The 15,238-nt window shown below is 38.7% G+C and overlaps 1 protein-coding gene across 1 annotated transcript in view; it reads right to left on the reverse strand.

The window, feature by feature from the left end:
- The window catches only part of LOC114649897 (FRAS1-related extracellular matrix protein 2-like), a 369,649-nt gene that overhangs the window by 16,188 nt on the left and 338,223 nt on the right, over positions 1-15,238 (reverse strand). The window contains exons 17-20 of the mRNA XM_028799269.2: positions 13,238-13,430; positions 12,512-12,616; positions 2,258-2,385; positions 42-176 (exon numbers count right to left, since the gene is read on the reverse strand). Of these exons, the coding sequence (XP_028655102.1) occupies positions 42-176; positions 2,258-2,385; positions 12,512-12,616; positions 13,238-13,430 (561 nt within the window). The remainder of the gene's footprint in view (positions 1-41; positions 177-2,257; positions 2,386-12,511; positions 12,617-13,237; positions 13,431-15,238) is intronic.

The raw sequence follows: 15,238 nt of genomic DNA on the forward strand, positions 1-15,238 counted from the left end.
TGATTAATCATTGCATAATATGAGTATGAAGGTGCTGTGACCTGTTGGAATCTGATGTCAATGTCAAATGTGATGGGTTCTCGTGGGTTGCAGACAGCTGGAATTGTGTACTCTTGATTGGCAGAAGCAGTGCATGGTATCAGCTTCACAGTGTATGTACCAGAGTAGTCCCGGACCTAGAAAAAAGCAAAAGAGAATGATCAAATATACTGTGATGAAAAATGCGGCAGGATAATTCATTAAACAAATGATACACTTATATACTCTGACAGTCAGAAGTTTTAGAACACCTCAGGTTTTCCACTTTTTCTTTAAATTTAATCAGTTGAAATGCAATGACTGATCTAAAATGGTGAAAAGGTAAACAGTAAACTGACAGGTTTCAATTTAAAGTTTAGGTTAGCAAAAACTGAAAAAAGGAAATTTCAGAATATTAAAAATGGGCCTTCTTCAGGAAATAACTGATAGGTTGCAACTGACAGATGCTCTACAGCAGTTAAAGTAAATGAAGCCTTGAAAGTTGAAGCAAACAATTTGCACAGGTGTCCCAACTTCTGTTGATTACTTAAAAACTCTCTGTGTGTCTTAAAGCAGAGTTGGAACAAACTGTGTTACTACACCCTCTGACGTACTACTTGGACAATATTACACTGTAGAAAGTGGTAAATTCTAGTGATAATGGCAAGAAAATAGCAATTAACAAATCAGATGAGACAGAGCATGATCACCCTTAGAAGTGTAGGCCTTTCATTTACAAAAAATGCAAACAAATCAAAGTGTCAGTGAGTACAGTGGTGTCCAACACAATCCAAAGGCAATTGAAAACTGGAAGAAACTCTGATAGGAAGAGGTCTGGCAGAACCAAAGTCACAACCCAATCAGGGGACAAGTTTCTGAGGGTCACCAACTTGTGTGATAACAGGCGCCTCGCAGCACAACAGCTTCAAGCACAGCTTAATACTGCAAGTCGAACAGAACAAGACTCAGTTTCTACTGTGAACAGGAGACTTTGTGCTGAAGGTTTGACAGGGTGAGTGGCAGGAAGAAAGCCATTCCTTAAAGCAGTGGCTCTCAAACTGTGAGGCGGGCCCGCCTAGGGAGGCGTGAAGTAACAAAAAGGGGGGTGCGAAGATGTGAAAAAAAGAAAACAAGAATCGAAAATATAAAAAATACATCTATTGAAACCAAAACAAATTAACTTAAACTACATTCTGATACTAGAAAAATAAATATAGAATTAGATAAATGTCGATAAAAGTTAAGTAGGTTTAATAAAATATGCATCTATGATATATCATTAATTAAAAAAGAACAAATTGGTATTAGTGGGCTCCTTTCAAAAAAACCTTAGGGGGGCGCGATTAAAACTGTTATGAAAACTCGGGTTGCAAATACTTAAAGGTTGAGAAACGCTGGCATAATGGAGAAAATAAGGCCTTGAAACACCGGTTGTGAACTACTGCAGACTGGAAGAAAGTCTTATGGACTAATGAATCAAGTTTGAAATCTTTGGTTCATCACACAGGGTGTTTGTACACCTTCAAATTGGTGAATGGATGGTCTCTCAGTGTGTGACACCCACTGTCAAACATGGAGGAGGAAGTGTGATGGTCTGGGGTTCTTTTGTGGGAGGCAGAGTTGGTGACTTGCAGAGTGAATGGCATTCTGTGTCACAAGGGTTATGGCAGTTTGGCTGTTATATCAGCAAACAGTGCAGGCTACTTTGATCAATCAAAAATTTGAATACAATTGTGTACACTTTATGATCCCTTGACTTATTTTTTTTTATTTCCCATTATTTGTTCTATGCCTTGATTTCATGAAAGATTAAGATATTAAACTGCGTGCATTTTCATATAAATTGAAAAAACTGAGGTGCTCAAAAACTTTTGACCGGTAGTGTATGAGATGTTGGCAAAGATCTGTCTGCCATGAGTACAACAGGTGGTCCCATATTCAAGAACATAACATAGCATGATTTTCTTAAACCCGCTAAATTCAGTTCAGGGTCACATAGCAGTTATTCTACTGTACAGTGCAGTAAATAGTGCAATAGAATAATAGAATATATGTTGCACAGTGAACAGCAGTAAAATCAGACAAGTAAAAGAAATAAATACTAAACTAAAAAAATGCAGATATACATTTTAGAATAAATTATTAAGATGAAAGCAGTTACCTAATGCCAGCAATGATCCCTCCACTAATAAAGCCAGAATAAAACATCACATGTCAAATAACAGGTTTTTGATCTTACTGCAAAGTCAGAAGTGAACGTCCATTGCTGTATTGGTTGATTGTAGGTTGGTTCATTTCTGACCAAACTCAGGTTGAATGTAAGGCCGGGGTGGTCAGCACACATTACCATCGAGGTGAGAGAAGAGGCTGTAATAAAAGAAAGGCTCTACACATTAAAATGGGTTAGGGAAAAGATGGACAGCTCAAGTTAAATTTAATAATAGATAGATAGATAGATAGATAGATAGATAGATAGATAGATAGATAGATAGATAGATAGATAGATAGATAGATAGATAGATAGATAGATAGATACTTTATTAATCCCAAGGGGAAATTCACATACTCCAGCAGCAGCATACTGATACAAAAAAAACCCAATATTAAATTAAAGAGTGATAACAATGCAGGTAAAAACAGACAATAATTTTGAATAATGTTAACGTTTACCCCCCAAGGTGGAATTGAAGAGTCGCATAGTGTGGGGGAGGAACGATCTCCTCAGTCTGTCAGTGGAGCAGGACACTGACAGCAGTCTGTTACTGAAGCTGCTCCACTGTCTGGAGATGATACTGTTCAGTGGATGCAGTGGATTCTCCATGATTGACAGGAGCCTGCTCAGCGCCCGTTGCTCTGCCACAGATGTCAAACTGTCCAGCTCCATGCCAACAATAGAGCCTGCCTTCCTCACCAGTTTGTCCAGGCGTGAGGCGTCCTTCTTCTTAATGCTGCCTCCCCAGCACACCACCGCATAGAAGAGGGCGCTCGCCACAACCGTCTGATAGAACATCTGCAGCATCTTATTGCAGATGTTGAAGGACGCCAGTCTTCTAAGGAAGTATAGTCGGCTCTGTCCTCTCTTGCACAGAGCATCAGTATTGACAGTCCAGTCCAATTTATCATCCAGCTGCACTCCCAGGTATTTATAATGTCTGTACCCTCTGCACACAGTCACCTCTGACGATCACGGGGTCCATGAGGGTCCTGGTCCTCCTAAAATCCACCACCAGCTCCTTGGTTTTGCTGGTGTTCAGGTGTAGGTGGTTTGAGTCGCACCATTTAACAAAGTAATAATAGTATTAAAATAATGAACAAGTTTAGCATACAAAACCCTCCCGCAGGTTAATCATTCTAGTTACAACCTCACAATTCGCTGTTCTGCTTTCATGTAACCAGAAGAGTGGCAAATTTTAGGTACTGCCAGTTTTGACAAGATATGATAATGATGATGATGGGAAAGCCACACTCTCAACTATAACCTCAAGTCCTCCCTAATTTAAAGAAGCCACTACAACATTTGGGCTGCCTGAACTCTTCCGTTATTAACATAACTAATATGGTCTCGGTGAGACAGAACTATATTAGTCACCATGGAGAAATTTCACCTTTTACAGAAACTTTTTTTAGATAGATAGATTGAAAACTATAACACTAGTTCATACGTTTCATTGCTTTTTAAAATGTTTGTTAAACGTTTGCTTGCTTTTAAATAAAGCTGTTGTGCTATTATCATTATTTTACTGAGAACGCGGGTATATCGTCTCAAGGAGCCAATTTGTCACAATTCCTTTATTTGAAGCAGCAACCAAATAGTTTTACTGTTCATCATAAATTAGGAAATGATAGTCAAGGAAGTGGCTTTGAACAGTTTTATGTGACGAGCTGCATATGACTTCTGAAAGGGAGGTGAATTTATGTCAATTGAGGCACTCATATTAAATATTAAACAGAATCAGGTAAAAGTAGAGCACTAATGTACAGTCCTCCTTAACAAAAATCATTGTTCATAACTGAGTTTAATTTCCTTTTATCTTACCTCACAATATGTTACAATTGTGTGGTAGTGATGGATGGATTTAATAGATAGATAGATAGATAGATAGATAGACACACAGTATGGTCTGCACACACACTGGAATGACATAAAAAGAAGAAAATTAAAAAGAAAGAAGAAAATTAAAAAGAAAGAAAGCTTCCCCCTCGACACTACCAGTCCCAGTGAGGCATTATGCAGGCGTATTATTGCTATAAAGGTTGTAAATGTTCTGTCAGAGAGAGGATGTGCAACATTGTTCATAATGGTCCTCATTTCTGTTTTAATCCTTGCATTTGCTGCGACTTCCTGGGTGTCCAGAGTGTGCCCCAAAACTGAGTCTGCCCTTTTTGACTAATGTATTGCTTTCCTAGCGCTATGATATTTTTAGATGGCATGAGTCTGTTCAGGATCAGGCAATAGTTCTTGCAGACAGTGGCAGGGGATGAAGGTTTTTGTTCCAATCTGCACTTTGCCCCTAACATTAACTGAACAGCTCACAATATTAGATGGCCTTCCCCAGTGTTCTGTCTCAATAATTATGAAACACACATTTTTTAGTGCAGTTCATTTGTTTCAATATACATTCTTTTTTCATTTCTTTTGTAATTTACTATGCATGATTGTTAGGATGCTAGTCCCTCATTTTTTTAACTAGATGCAAATTTCTATATCTATAAAATCCAACGTCTGTCTATCTGTATGTCTGTCTGCTTCTCACAGAGAACTACTTAATAGATTTAGATCAAGTTTTTTTCTGTAATTTGCTTGAACATTTCGGTTGATTTTGCGACTTCTCTCATTGTCCTAAGTATCATAGTTTGCTTGCAGATGTGATTAATTCGTGCAAATTCGAAAGACAGGCTGTGGGCCAAGGGGAGGGGCATGCGTGACATCAGGAGTTGGGAGGGGCCTACAGTGTCCATTTTAGGACATCCTCCTCCCTCCGAAAAAACTCCATCCTTCCTACTACCTTCGACAAAATATTCCTCCTCCCTGCGAGGAATCCCCAGTCACCCCTCCTCCCTCCTCCCTCCTCTCTCCTCCCTCCTCCATCCGCTCTCAGTTCTCCGATGTCCGTTTTCCGCCATCCACCCTCCTATCTCCGTCATCCGCCTTCAGCTCTCCATCAAACCCCACACTCCCCCCCCCCCCCTCATCGACATTTTCGTTAATGAAGTGACGTAATACTTCAGCTCCACCTTCTTCACAAGTTCATTAACCAAATTATTTGTCAATTATATTTCACAGTAAGAATTTACAGCACGACTCAAACGTGGGAACGAAAGTAAATGACGTTAATTGTTGAGTGTCTTTTAATATTGTTTAAGCATACATATTAACACATGTGCAATTAAACGTGTGCATTTACGGTGTGATTTTTCAGGCTTAAAAGCTCGCCTTTTATTAAAAAGGTAAATGCAAACTTTTTTCATTCTGAAGGGCACAAACCACGCAAAAAATGTCGGTACACCAGATAAATAAGCGCAACATATTATCAGTTGTATTGTATGCTTACAATACATATAGAAATGTGTTAATCGTTAACTAATAGTATGGGATGGTGTTTTTTCAACTCAGCTACAGATGCAGATGGAAACCAGAACTGCTTTGAAAAATACGAACGCCTTAGGACCGATCTGGAATAAGGTAGCACAGCGCCTTGATTTAAACGATTCCATGTCTTGGTGGGTTTGCGTTGCTTGTTGTCAATATCTTTACACCTGTTTTTAAGGCTTATTGACTGAAAGGGGCTTTCGTGAAAAAAGTTAGGGCTTTGCTACAGGATACACCCTCCACAAGTTAAGGAAGTTAAAAATAAAGGTATATATTTCTGTTTTATTTAAACCTTTTAAGTTTGTATGCGGGCGGCATGGTTAATGAACTTGTGAAGAAGGTGGAGCTGAAGTATTACGTCACTTCATTAACGAAAATGTCGATGAGGGGGCGGGGGGAGTGTGGGGTTTGATGGAGAGCTGAAGGCGGATGACGGAGATAGGAGGGTGGATGGCGGAAAACGGACAGCGGAGAACTGAGAGCAGATGGAGGAGGGAGGAGGGAGGAGAGAGGAGGGAGGAGGGAGGAGGAGTGACTGGGGATTCCTCGCAGGGAGGAGGAATATTTTGTCGAAGGTAGTAGGAAGGATGGAGTTTTTTCGGAGGGAGGAGGATGTCCTAAAATGGACACTGTAGGGGCCTGCACCAGTCTCCATTCAAGTCACTGTACCTCTCGCCATGTGTTGAAGCGGACCGCCCCCCTCCTCCCCACTAGCTAGTGACACCTGTTTGTTCATTGATTTTTTAAAGTTTGTCCTTTTTCACTGTTTCGCGGGCGGAACTGTGGAGGACAGCTAGTTAACAATAAGGGACCAATAACAAAGAAGACCAAGATGCCATCTTATGTGTGTGTGTGTGTGTGTTTAGCAGAGAGTAGCAGTTTACATATAATTCTGGCAGTCTGTAGTTGGCCTAAATTGTATCTGCTCAAGATATGAGAGGAAAATTGGAGTACTTGGGAAAGACCCCACACAGCCACAGTGAGAATGTGAAAACGCCATACACACAATACCAGGCCAGCACTAAAGCTCTGAGGAGGCAGTGATAATCCATCCATCCATCCATTATCCAACCCACTATATCCTAACTACAGGGTCACGGGGGTCTGCTGGAGCCAATCCCAGCCAACACAGGGCGCAAGGCAGGAAACAAACCCCAGGCAGGGTGCCAGCCCACCGCAGGGCACACACACCCACACACCAAGCTAGGGTCAATTTTAGAATCGCCAATGCATGTCTTTGGACTGCGGGAGGAAACCGAAGTACCTGGAGGAAACCCACGCAGACACGGGGAGAACATACAAACTCCACGCTGGGAAGTGAACCCGGGTCTCCTAACTGAGAGGCAGCAGCACTATCCACTGCACCACTGTGCCACCTGCAGTGATAATCGGCAAAACAAATTGTGAATCAATATAATGAATAATGTGCTGTCATATATCGGGGCATTCTGCAGACCTTAGGGGGTCTGATAAACGTGGTGTGAGAAATAATTTGTTATGCTTATTTCATTCTATGTTTTTTTAATGCTCTCGGTCATGGATCTGGAGTCTATTTTTCATTGTAACTCAAGTTGACAAAGTTTAACATTCTTTAATTTGTTGTCTTTATTGTTTATACAACATTTTGAGCAGTGTCTCGGTTCTGTTCTGTTTCTGACACCACAGGAATTGATGCTGTATTATGGTGGTGTTCGTTCAACTCACTCTACCTCATTGGCTACACTGTCAATTCTTTCAAAACTCTTCATAATGGTTAGTTTCAAATTGAAGCAGGTCCTAGCACTAGGTTTGTCAACTCATTTTTAGACTTTAACTTTTTGTTTAGCATTTTGGGTTTGGCAGCAGGGTCTTTTTCTGTCTCAATAACAATCCCCCCCCCCCCCCCCCCCCCATCCCTTGTCCTCGACTATGTATGATCTTTGGCGTGTTTTCATCTCCTAGTCCTTTTTTGGTCATAATAATCTGAAGACACACTCTGCAGCTCATTAACACAGGGCACACTGGAGAAGGGAGCTAAAGCAAGTCCCCACATTACCATTTGTCTCCTTTGCTAGCCAAGATGAATAATAAGAGCTCCTCTGAGCGCAGTGACTACCAAGGATCAAGGTCTTTCTCAGCTTGTGAGTGTTAACTAACATGCAGCCATCCTTCTTTTTCACACCTCTTGTTTCTCCCAGTGTCTTAAAGCATTGAATCAAGTCCTCTCATTCAGACCCCCAACACTTTGACATGTTTTTGTGCCTTTGTATTCAAAGTGTATATCAGAAATGTGCAGATCTGTACACAAGTCTACTTACTATTTTACACATGTCAACTTTTCTCAAACTTGATTAATCTAATTCAGAAAATTTAGTTCAGTTCAGTTCACTAAATTCAGTTTGTCATCTGAGAAACAAGTTTTGAGATTTTCGGACTTTGGTGAGGACTGATAATTATGTCCTGATATGTAAAACTAACGAATCTGAAGAAGATGTGCTTTCTTTTTCATATGACTACATGTCCTACACAAATAAAAACATTCATAAGCTAAACATCCTGACACACTTGTGCCCTCTTTAATGACAATAGGCCTCAATTTACTTTTGAAATCCCATGCCATTCCCTTTCCTGTAAAGAACTCGGATTTTTCTCGATTTGCACCATACGTAAAACTTGAAAATGTGCTCTTCACGACATATTATTAGCTGCACAAAAAGGGTTATAATGGAGCATTTTCTGTACCTATGAAAGGCTTGGCATCTGGAGTCACGCTCGTAAGAGTAAAGGGAGAAAGAAGAGGCTCATTAGCTCTGTGGCATGAAAAGATGAAAACGGCCGTTGAGCTCATAATACTTCTGATAAAAGGAGAGTCTAGTGAATGGCCTATCGTGTAAGCAGCTTAATTCTGTTGGATACGTACTCTTGGAAATGCTGGGCTGCACTTCACTTTCTGCCAGGGAATTTTTCTGTCTGAGCCAGTATGAAACAAATTCTGGTGTGTCTAAACAAAACGAAATCTATTCACTTGGCGCTCTCTCCACGCCAATGTACTCTGACTGAAAGTCTGTGATTGAAGTAAATAATCTTGAACTTTAATGCTGAAGGACAAGTGGAATTATTAAGGACAATAAGAATTGTCTTGGGAGTTTAGTTATTGTGTTTGAATTTCAGTTCTCCATGAAGATGACAGAGAAAAGCAATACAAAGGTACAGCGTGTTTCATACAGATTATGCCTAAATGTATTTGGATCATGGGTGGCATGGTGGCATAGTGCTTACTCAGTGTCTGTGTGGCATTTGCTCATTTACTGTAGGTTTGGATGGGTGGGTTAGGCTAGCTGTCTATTTACAGAACATTGAAAAATATTTTCTGCTTGTCCCTCTGGCATAGAAACAAACAATACATTATTGTACAGCGACACAAGAGATGAAAAACACGAAATACGGCAATTGTAATCAAAACGTAATACATAACATTCAACCTGCAACCACATCAACTCAAAAAAAATATATACATCAGATATAAATGTGCAGTGTAAAACAAACAGAACAGGTGACAAACATCCCTTTACAAGTCACTGCGCGATGGAGAGTTAGTAACATCAAATCAGAAGTGCAAACTGATTGGGAGTGCATGAGCTTACACAATGGAGTGTCAGCCACAGGTCAAGAAGATGTCTGTATGTCAGTTAACAGTTTAATCATCCTTGGACAAACACTGTTTGATAACTGATGAAAGATTCCAAACGCATGGACATAGTGTGCCATTTATAGGGTACACAACAGAAAGGTCTTGCTGTGACACTGATACACATGCATTTTTTTATCTCTGCTCAAATCTCTGAGAGGAGGACTCAAACTCAGCCCGTTACTCCTGCCTCTTCCATTCTCATGTCTTAAATACTCCCTTTTTTAGAGCCGGGCCAGGAGGGATACCCAGGTTATCCATCTCTTTTTCCCAGGCTAAAAGGTGAGAGATGTGGAGGCAGTGGTGACCTTGGGGTTCACTCTGCAGTTCCAGATCTCTGGTCCTAGAACATGACGTTGGGGTTTTAAGAGATACCATAGTTACCTTATCTTCGGCAAGAATTCTTTTAACTAAACAGTGAATCACATACTCGAGGACACTAACGTGAAATTAGGACTGAAGCCAAGAAGCACTTCTTTAGGCAAAAAGTTGTGGGAATCCAGAAGAAACTACTGAGACTTGGAGTTGAAGCAGAAACTTTGACCTACTATCTATCTATCTATCTATCTATCTATCTATCTATCTATCTATCTATCTATCTATCTATCTATCTATCTATCTATCTATCTATCTATCTATCTATCTATCTATCTATCTATCTATCTATCTATCTATCTATCTATCTATCTACTAGTAGCTGGGTGACAGCTTAGCTATTAGCTAATGAAACGTTCCTGATGGACTGGACGGTCTTCTCTTGTTTGTCAAATTTCTTATTTGTATGCCTCAAGCTCCTGTCAACTTGTAGTTTATCAATAACCTGACTTAACTCTTCAATGAAATCCCTAAATTGGCACACTCAACATATTAAACTTCAACGCTAGAAATATGTAAAAAAGAACAAAAATTAAATGGTAAAAGAGTAAAGGCAATAGGTCCACAATAAAAGCTTCTCTAATACACCAGTGATGCACAGATTCAGACTTTCTTTTCTGCCTTCAAGATGATCTCCTATCTTTTTAAATTTGATTGAATTTCTACTTACCGTATATACTCGCGGATAAGTTCTCCTGAAGATAAGTCGGGGCTTGATTTTACCATATAATATAATGTCAGTTGTATAAATCGAATGCGGAAAACTTACGCTATTGGTCCAAGAGATTATGATATGCTAACGCCCAGAGAGAATAACCACAGAGCACACGGCCTTTTTTTTCTCTATGTATTGTGCCTACGTGACCACACAGTAATACCCGAACTATTCCAAAGCGATGTTTGCACTGTTTTGTGTTTTTGTTATCTCACAACCTCATACACCTTTATCGTAAAAGCATCCCTTATCTACGATGGAGCGTTCGATCAGAAGAAAATATGAAGCTGGTTTTAAATTAAACATCGTTGAAGTGGCGAAAGAAATTGGTAACTGCGCTGCTGCAATAAAATTCGATATGTCTGAGAAACTGATGCGAGATCGGAGGAGGCAAGAAGATGTAAAAAAAAAAAAAATGTATGTGCCGCATTTTTGAACAGGAGTATAAATCGGGGTCTGATTTTATGATTGATTTTTCAGGTTTCAAGACCCGACTTATACGTGAGTATATACGGTAGTATTTTTTCTTAGAAATGTGCAGACACTCCCATTTCCTTAGTAACCTCATTTCCTAAAACAGACATTCCCTTTCTGGGTAGATGTATTACTTCTCTTTTTCTTTTATGTCTAATAACCCATAACTCATATAATTAAGGTAAGCATTTCTTTACATTTACTATATAATAAAACACTAAGGTATGTGTGTCCAGTTCCTCAGAGCAATCTGATTGGCCAGTTTGGCTCTGGTGTGATTGGTCAGTTTGGCTTTGTTGACGTGAGGAAACAGGAAGTGTGAGTGTGAGATGAACAAGGAGAAGTAAAAGTGCCTGCTCAGAGAGACGAAAAATATGAAATCACACAGGAGGTGAGAAAGCCACCTTGAAAATAAAGGGTCTGAGCAGTAGGCTTTATGGGAACATGCTTGAGAGATGGAGCACCAATGAAGAGAGGTCTGAACACACACGGATACAGAGGAAAGGCTCTGGAAGTACATGTTGGACAAGAGAAGGCAAAATGTTTAAATTATTCTATTACCTGTCTTAAAAAGGTACCATGGCTAGTAATTCATATTTCCTAATTTCTAATTCTATTTTCACTTATGCTTATCAAATGTGTTTGGCTTATTATTATCCTAACAAGCATATCAATGTTTAAAAAAATCAGCTAATCATTTCACAGCATAATACTATCTATCTATCTATCTATCTATCTATCTATCTATCTATCTATCTATCTATCTATCTATCTATCTATCTATCTATCTATCTATCTATCTATCTATCTATCTATCTATCTATCTATCTATCTATCTATCTATCTATCTAAAATGAGTCCATTTAACATTACACCTGTCTGTTTTTGAAAAGCACTATTTCTGGTGTAGTTGGTGATCCTTCTTACATGAGTGGGAATGGCAATGAAGCCAAGGGGATGAAGATGTATCAGATCAGGGGAGTGAAAACTCCAATATGAGTGTGCTGCCATGAGTGTGGACACTGGAACAATTTATGACTGCAAGTGAAATACTAATTTACATATGCGAGATATACGTGTAAACAGGATTGACTTCACATATTTATTAAGGTGATGATGTAGCTCAACATTTACAGCGCTATGCACTGGTGCCCAAATTGCTGCTGCACCTCCATTCCACTCTGGGGGAGTCCCTGTGAGCTCCAGCACCTCATCATTTGCAAATTAAGCACTGGTTCAGACATTCAGTTTTTTACTGAACTGTTTTTTTGTGGTTGTTAACAGAACTCCTTTTCTTTGTGTTCAGCTCATTACTTAACTTTCAAATCATCCATCCTCCTGTAACAGTCACGTCTTCACATGCCAATCTTAATTTCTTGATATATGAGTACCTCCAGTCCATTTCTGACAAGCCAAGCTTTCATAAGTGGGCTAGGGTCTGTTGTCTGTACACCCCCCGAATAGAACAATGACATCTGCGATGGACCAATCATGGATGGAAGTCCATTGGTGTTGCTGACATCCAGGTATTTCCCTTGCCAAACAATTGGCTATTAAACAAGACTATCCCTCGTTACCCCGATTCTTCTTAAGTGTTTTGCCTTTATAGTTTTAGAATAGATAATGAGGTATATTTAATGTATCAGATGTGTACATGGCAAGGTCTTCTTACCAGAATGTGATGTCACAAACAAGCCCCGGAATCGTGCTTCCGTTCTGAAGTTGACAACAAGGCGTCCTTCTTCATTTATTCGCATGCTGGTTGGATAGAGAGCACCTGCCAAGCACATCACAGCAAAAACAGTTATTAAGAGAACAGGTTCCCAAGTTACTAACTGCTACTCTTCTTTTGAATATCTGAGTGACACTGCAAACTAACTAAACTGAGCCTGCTTACAAAGAAAAAAATTCAGTCTCTGTCTTGATGAAGCATCCCACTGCCATGTCTGACTCTGCATTGTTGAGGGAAAAGCTACCCTTCAAATACTGGGCTTCTTTCATTGTTATGGAAATGAGCTGTGAGACAGAGGACGTTCATTGTGATGTTCCCAATTGGGAACAAGAAATGAAGATGAATAAAATTGTGGCTGACATAGTTGTTTGTACATTATAATTATGTCTGCTTATCAGAAATTTGCCTGCTTTATAACAAAGTCTAACAAAATAAATAAGTACTCAAATGAATGGAATATATTCAGTCTTCTGACTTCTGAAATGTGTCCTAAATAATTCTTAAACGTCATTTCTTACTGATATAGAAGAGGTAGCCCCATTTTAGGCACAATTTGACCTCTTCTATAAAAACCTGCACTTGCTCTGATTCTTCAGGCCCAAGTTTCTCACGCTTTCCTCATATGATATTGTAAAAAAATAATAATAATAATAATAATTACTGCACCTTGTAACTCTGCTTCAGGTGGGCTGCCAATACCGTCCTTCCACAAGATGGCAGTATCATACACAAATGTTAGCCGGAGCTCTGATTCCAGGTCAAAGTGCTGCCAGCCACCGGCTCCTACTGGAGAGTGGAACACGTAGGACACGTGCAGTGGCACACGCAGCGTCACGTAAGACTGTACAAGGTTCAGCACCTGGAAAAAGGGAGATGGCCGTCAACTTAATTGCACTTGGAACATAAATGCTGGTCTGCACCTTTACCTGAGGGTCAAGTCGTTTACCAGCTGTAATATGAAAATTATATATCTGAAAAGCACCCATACCATAAATGCATAATCTGTGTCATGCTTTTAGAGGCTGTGGTCTATTAGTTTGAGTCTAAAAGCATTTCAATTTCTTTGCTGTACAATTACATAGCTCTTTTGTCCTTTTGTTTTTTTGAGCCTGCTTATTTCACTACAGAGTCATGGAGGATTTGGGATTGATTCTAGCCGCACTTGATGCCAGACAGAACAGCAGTCCATCATGATAAACACTCAAGCACACCTCCACACTCACAAGGTTAGAGTCGTCACTGAATGTATGATACACACAGGGTTGTTCCTTTGTAATTTGCTCGTTTATTTATTTTAATTTGGCTGCTATTAATGCAAGCAAATTGTAGGAAACATTCAGACAGAACATCTGTTTCAAGACTTGGTTAAACAAAAACACTCCATTCTTAAAAGAGTGGGCTAAATGAGGTATGAAAAGACTATTTCACTGTCCATATACTGAAAACAAGCACAGGGAAAAAGCTACAAAATCAGCATAATGTTCAATAAAGAATTTTAGGTTATATAAACATAAACACTCTTGGCTCATAGCACATTTTATTATCTTTAGTTTAGAACCTGAAACAGAATAAATTGTGATGTAAAATGCTTTTTGTTCCCATTTCAAATCAAACTGAAAATCGTAAAAAGAATTTAACAGAAAATGGAAATTTTCAGGGCAATATTTAAAAAGTGTTTCAACTCCTTTATAACTGCAAGCCATCCATCACAACTGGAAACTCAAAACTGGCAAATCCAAAATCACCAATCCCATCAATTCTTTTCAAAATAAAATGATTGCCTCAAGTGATAGATAGATAGATAGATAGATAGATAGATAGATAGATAGATAGATAGATAGATAGATAGATAGATAGATAGATAGATGTGAAAGGCATTATATAATAGATAGATAGATGTGAAAGGTACTATATAATAGATAGATAGATAGATAGATAGATAGATAGATAGATAGATAGATAGATAGATAGATAGATAGATAGATAGATAGATAGATAGATGTGAAAGGCATTATATAATAGATAGATAGATGTGAAAGGTACTATATAATAGATAGATAGATAGATAGATAGATATGAAAGGCGCTATATAATAGAAATAGATAGATAGATAGATGTGAAAGGCACTATATAATAGATAGATAGATAGATAGATAGATAGATAGATAGATGTGAAAGGCACTATATAATAGATAGATAGATGTGAAAGGCACTATATAATAGATAGATAGATAGATAGATAGATATGAAAGGCGCTATATAATAGAAATAGATAGATAGATAGATAGATAGATAGATAGATAGATAGATAGATGTGAAAGGCATTATATAATAGATAGATAGATGTGAAAGGTACTATATAATAGATAGATAGATAGATATGAAAGGCGCTATATAATAGAAATAGATAGATAGATAGATAGATAGATAGATAGATAGATAGATAGATAGATGTGAAAGGCACTATATAATAGATAGATAGATAGATGTGAAAGGCACTATATAATAGATCGATAGATGTGAAAGGCACTATATAATAGATAGATAGATAGATAGATAGATAGATATGAAAGGCGCTATATAATAGAAATAGATAGATAGATAGATAGATAGATAGATAGATGTGAAAGGCATTATATAATAGATAGATAGATGTGAAAGGTACTA

This window comes from Erpetoichthys calabaricus, chromosome 4, assembly GCF_900747795.2.
Source record: "Erpetoichthys calabaricus chromosome 4, fErpCal1.3, whole genome shotgun sequence".
In the NCBI taxonomy this organism is placed as follows: domain Eukaryota; kingdom Metazoa; phylum Chordata; class Cladistia; order Polypteriformes; family Polypteridae; genus Erpetoichthys; species Erpetoichthys calabaricus.